Source organism: Phaethon lepturus, unplaced genomic scaffold (assembly GCF_000687285.1).
Source record: "Phaethon lepturus isolate BGI_N335 unplaced genomic scaffold, ASM68728v1 scaffold18935, whole genome shotgun sequence".
Lineage (NCBI taxonomy): Eukaryota > Metazoa > Chordata > Aves > Phaethontiformes > Phaethontidae > Phaethon > Phaethon lepturus.
This window is the reverse complement of record NW_010542861.1, coordinates 30,728-36,110: the sequence shown is the minus strand read 5'-3', so window position 1 is coordinate 36,110 and position 5,383 is coordinate 30,728. Positions and strand designations below refer to the sequence as shown.

Below are 5,383 nucleotides of genomic sequence, written 5' to 3'. Positions count from 1 at the left end.
CCTTGCCGTTGCTTGGCTCGGGGATGGCTTGTAGGCTCTGGTAGGGTACATGGGACGATGGGCAGAGCTAGGCCTGCGGATGGTGGTGGAGGCAAGAGAGGAGGGGGCCCAACTGAAGGCAAAGGAGGGAAGGCAGGGGATGGAGGGATGTCCCCATGGAGGGGCACGGGCCCCTGGTGTGGTGGAGGGGGCAGCTCACAGGGGTGAGCAGTGGAGCCCATGCCATTGCAAGTGCCCCTGGAGGCACCAGGCAAGTAACGCTGGGGGCTTTTGTGGGAACAAAAACCCCCAAAAACCCCCAAAATCTAAAAAAAACCAAAAACCAAAATACCTCCCCCCTAATCCAAACCAAATTCTCAAAAATCCCCAACTTTTAATTTTTTCATTTTTTTCTTTTAATTTTTTCTTCTTTTTCTTTTTTCTCTTTTTTTCCCTTCATTTTTTTCTCTTTTTCTCTTTTCTTTTTTCCTTTTTTCCCTCCTTTTTCATTCTTTTTCCCCCTTTTGCCCCAGGGCTCCTGGTTCCTCTGGGGCCCTGCCAGTAGGGGTAAAGGAGGGAGACCTCAGGCCAGCTCATCCCAGCGCCCTGCTCAGCACCAGCAGACAGGAGTGGGCCCCCTTGCCAGCCACTCTTTTGTTTCCACTCCCTGCTTGCCCCTGCTAAGGAGGGTTAAGCACAGCCTGCTTTCTCCCCCAGGGCTGCTGACCTTGCTGATGTCCTCTGTCGCTCTACCAGTGCCTCCTGCTCCAGGCAGCCCCCTGTCAGATAGCGAGTACCAGCTCTTCTTTGCCAGCCTGCAGCCCCCCTGGAAGGCAGATGTGTCCTGCCAGCTGCGCCAGGCACATGGCTGCCTCAGCCCTGCCATCGTGCAGCTGGACCAGGAGGAGAACCGTGGCCATGTCCCCGAAGGTAGGGTCATCACCCCACCTCCAGGGGCAGAGGCAGGCATTGCCCCAGCTGGAGAAGTGCCAGCTCTTTCTCTGCCCTGAAATGCCACAGGATTATGGGAATAGTGGTGGGATGGGTCATTTTGGGGTCTCTAGCCCAAAGTTCAGCTTGGAGCAGGACACTCCAGCACTAGAGCACCATGGCTTTGTGCAAGGGAGTTTGGTTTTGTGGCCTCTCTGGGCACCCCTTCCAGTGCTGCACCATTTTCCTGGAGAAAAAAGCTTTCCTAATGGCCAGTCCTAACCTCCCAAGCAGGAATTTGCAGTTTTTTCCCTCTTGTGTTGTCTGGCACCTCCAAGAAGAGTTTGACTTCATCATCTTGTAGCTTTGCTTCAGGTCCTTGTGGGCTGTTGTTAACTCACCTCCCCATCTCCATTTCACCCAGCTGAACAAGCATAGCTGCCCCAGCCTCTCTTCGTGGGTCACGAGTTGAAAGCCACGGCCACTCCGGTGGCCCTTTGCTCAGCTCTTCAGTTTCTCCACATCCCTGTTGGTAGGATGTCAGGGGAAAAAAAACTGGCCACCATTTTCTGAGGCTCGCTGAAGCTCATCATGTCTTCCCAATAGTTCATTTTATAATCTAACCAGCTCCTTCCAGCTTAATCTGGGGTTTAATGCAGAAGCTTGACTCATGGGCTCTCTTGGACCTTTAAGAAAACTTGAGCTGATAAGCTGCTTTTTTAAGTGTGTAACATTTCAGGAGACAAGAAACATCCCAGTTCAGAAAGCACCATAGCAACAGCACCCTTTAAATCTTTGCAGTCATACTTTCCCTGCAACCCTGCATAAGAGAATTTAAAAGTGGCATAATTATATCTGTGCAGCTGAAAAACTTGGGATTACTTCTGTTGTATTTTTCTTCAGAAAAAAAAAAATAGGAGCAATTTTCTCATTAAAAATATGTATTTATATTTAGCTATGAACGTCAATGAACTGAATGATCTGCCAACTGTGCTTGTTTGGACTGCAGCTTGAGGGCAACTATTTCTTGCTGGTTTCTGCAGCTGTGTCAGGGGAACAGGTCCCACTCCACAGCACCAGACCCAGGGGCAGATCCTGGGCTCCTCCCTTGCTTGAGGCACCTTCAAACCACGATGCCGTGGTGCTAGATGCACCCGAGGGCTGTCCCTCATTCCTGTCCCTGTCCCTGGTTCCTCTCGGTGATTCCCAGTGCCCTGGCACTGCTCTTTGGCATATCCAGCCACTCTCCCACTGCTGCTGCCTTCGGAGGCTCAGCTGCCAAGAGCAGGAGCATCTGGGAATGCCAGGAGATGGGACAATTTTGCAGGATGCCCTCTTTGCCGTCTTTTCCTCCATCCCTCAGCCCAACAAACCCATCCAGCAGACTTTATTCTCCTCCATGTTCCCTTTTTTCCAGTTTTGGGGCTATTTTGGCATGTGTTGCAGCCAGGCTGAGAGGCTGAGTGGATGCAACAGAGCATGTGCCCTCACATGTTATGTCTCTACTGCCATCACAGATAAATGGCAGTGCTGTCTATGACCAAATATTCATGAGCGTTAATTGCACCTCTTCTGGTGTGGTGCTGAGGAAAGCAGTTACCTTATGTTTTAAACAAGGGAAGTCTACACGTAGCCTTTCAACACTCTTTGTTGTGGAAGATGAGAGTCAGAAGGATGTTTCCTGATGAGTGTATGCAAATATCTTGGCTGGTTCCATCTTTTAGTGACGATGCAACAGTAAATTAATTGTGCCCTGCTCTGCACTGGGAGCTCCTGTGGGTGGAGTTGGCCACAAAGCCCAAGGGGTTGGCTTCCTGACACCAGCAGAATCTGTAGCTGTTTGCAGCAAATACATGGGCAGGAGGAGCAGAAGAAAGAGCCAAAAGATCATATTGATTAAACTAAGCAGCTAGTGCTGGGAAGGGCTCCCCTTGGCAGGAAGGTCAGAGGATTGAAAGACAGATGAGTATTTCCATAGGGGAGATGAGCTGAGAGAAAAGAGGAGGTGGGGATCAGCGCTAAAGGAGGCAAGCTCCTTGTCAGGCCATGCCATCAGCATTCAACAGGCTGTGGGAAAGCTGAGCCATGGTGAAAATCAAAAGAGACCAGCAAAGACAGCTCACGAGAAACTTCATCTGTGTCAAGTGTTCCTTCACTTCCCAGATGCTGGAATGAAAATGTACTTTTCTTCTCCTCCCACCCCAAAATGGAAAGTTTCTGTATGATTTGTCTATGGAATGGTTTGTGACAGGACACAGCAAGCTATAATACTCCAAGCCTGGTCCAGTACGTGCTGCTGGGGATGCAGTCCTGGTGGGGAGAGCCAGGCTAATGCTGGGGTTAGCAAATGGTTGGCCTTCCCCCGCACCCAACAGCAGTAATGCTGCTTTGCAAGTAGTGGCTGTGTGGTGGAGTAAAATTGTTGCAGCTCCCAGTCCATTGCAATGGCCAAGTGCACATCCCCCAGGTCCTGAAGGGGTTTCATAGGGCATCATCAAAGGACAGGGTGGAGGTCTGGCTTGTTCCCTACAAGTTGGGCATTCTTCTGGGCTGGGAGCCTGGTGGATAGCTGAAATTCTACTTTTGTTGGTGAATCCCTATGCTCAACACAAGAGGAGAAGTGTGTACAAGCAACTAACAGGAGATCAGCGCAATTCCACTGCTAACCTCCTCCATCTCAGCCAGCACTTGACCCACCTGGTCTGTGCAAAGGGATGGCTGTGCCAGCTGGGCCATGCACCCACAGAGCAGAAGGAGCAGAAGATTACCCCCATCCCAAAATCTCCCAGGATTTTTAGCTCTCCTGCATGACCTCGGCTATCCTGCAATCACTGCAGGAAGAGCTGCAGCTTTCAAGCCACTAGTGACGGCAGTGCTGGTCAAGACTATGGTGCACATGTGTACAGGCACAGGCTTTGCCAGCAGCATCTTGATCCTATGGACTTTCCTCCAACCCCTGCATGGCTGGAACCAATGTCAAACTATTTTGCTCTGAAGAGGTGGTTTCCTCTGGTATTCCCTGGCCTGTTCTGATCATCTTTTTAAGCCATGACATCACTACTTGCCTTTTTTTTTTTTTTTTAAACCTTTCAAGGACTAATAACAGAGTCCTTATCAGATCCTGGAAACAGGAGGTTTGGGTGTCTCTAAAAGGGAAGATAACTGTGTGAATACGGGCAGAAGGATGAGCTGAAACCCTGGGTGGTTTGGAGGGAAAGTGCATGTGGCACTTGGGATCAGCAGCTGTAACAGCACAAGGCTGTGATCTCCACGTGGGGGCAGACAGCTTTGACTTTCCCTTCAATCACAAGCCGCTCTCAAAACAGCCATCCAAGAGGTCCCCACCTCTTGTTGTACCCGGGCCAAGGGGGCAGATGCCAAAACCTACAGCCTGCCCCATCCTGCATCTCTCTCTCACTCCTCCCCAGGGCCAGTCTGCTCTGACTTCCCGGAGGCGCCATGGTTTCAGACTTTCTGCCAGTTCGCCCAGTACCGCTGCTTCAAACGCCAGTTCTATGCCAAGGTGAGGAGCGGGATTCAGCATAGGGAGGGAGGGATTATCTCTTGGGAGATGGAAGGGGTGAGGAGGAAGGGAAGATAACACAGAAGGACTCATGTTTCTCCCTCTCTCCTCCGCTCAGCGAATCCCGTGTCTGAGTTTGTCTCCTCCAAAAAACCTTCTCCTCCTGACAGAGCAACCCCACGCTGTGGGCTCCTGGGCAAGGGGTGAAAGCTCCCCTACAGAAGAAGGTATGGCTGCACCAAGCTGTGCTGGGCACCCCTGCTCTCCTGCTGACCTCCCATAGCTGCTCTTCCCCCTCAGCAGCTTCCTGGCTGGCCTCAGAAAGATGCCCTTGACAACCCCCATCCCATTCTCTCCCCAGCTCTGGGGCAGGCTTCTCTCTTGCCTGCTGATGCCCTGCTGCGTGCCAACGTGGATGCTCTCCTGAAGTACTCCTATGCGCTGTCAAGTCAGAAACCATTGCCAAGAAATCTCCCTCCAGCCACGCCAGGGGTGCCAAGACCCCCACAGGCCAGGGGGCTGCCTGTGCTCCCACCGACCCTGCCAGCCCCGGCTGCCCCTGCCCCCTCGTCTCCCAGGCTGGGACCCCCTGCTTGGGCAGAGCAAGACTGGGAGCAGCGCCTGCAGATGAGCGTCTGGCAGCTGATCCATTTGGCCCTCTCCTTGGAGATGTCCCTGGGCACCAAGGGCTCTTCTCCGGACCCCAGCACCAAGTCAGACCCAGGGATTACGTCAGCCAGTGCCGAGAAGAGAGTGCAGGAAATGGCCCCCCATGGCAGGTGAGGGGAAGACCCGTCTCCCTACCTGGCGGGGGCACCACATGCCACCCATGCAGGGCTGTCCTCATGTGCACTGACTGGTAGACCCACAGCATTTATGCCCCTGCTCTGAGCAGCCAGTGAGCACAGGCAGGCTTTCTGGAGCAAGCCATCCCATACAGAACAAGAATGG

General features: G+C 52.5%; 1 protein-coding gene across 1 annotated transcript in view; it reads left to right on the top strand.

The window, feature by feature from the left end:
• The window catches only part of ACRBP (acrosin binding protein), a 15,053-nt gene that overhangs the window by 265 nt on the left and 9,405 nt on the right, over window positions 1-5,383 (top strand). Inside the window, exons 2-5 of the mRNA XM_010288181.1 lie at window positions 697-909; window positions 4,338-4,432; window positions 4,551-4,664; window positions 4,805-5,211. Coding sequence (XP_010286483.1) covers window positions 697-909; window positions 4,338-4,432; window positions 4,551-4,664; window positions 4,805-5,211 — 829 coding nt within the window. The remainder of the gene's footprint in view (window positions 1-696; window positions 910-4,337; window positions 4,433-4,550; window positions 4,665-4,804; window positions 5,212-5,383) is intronic.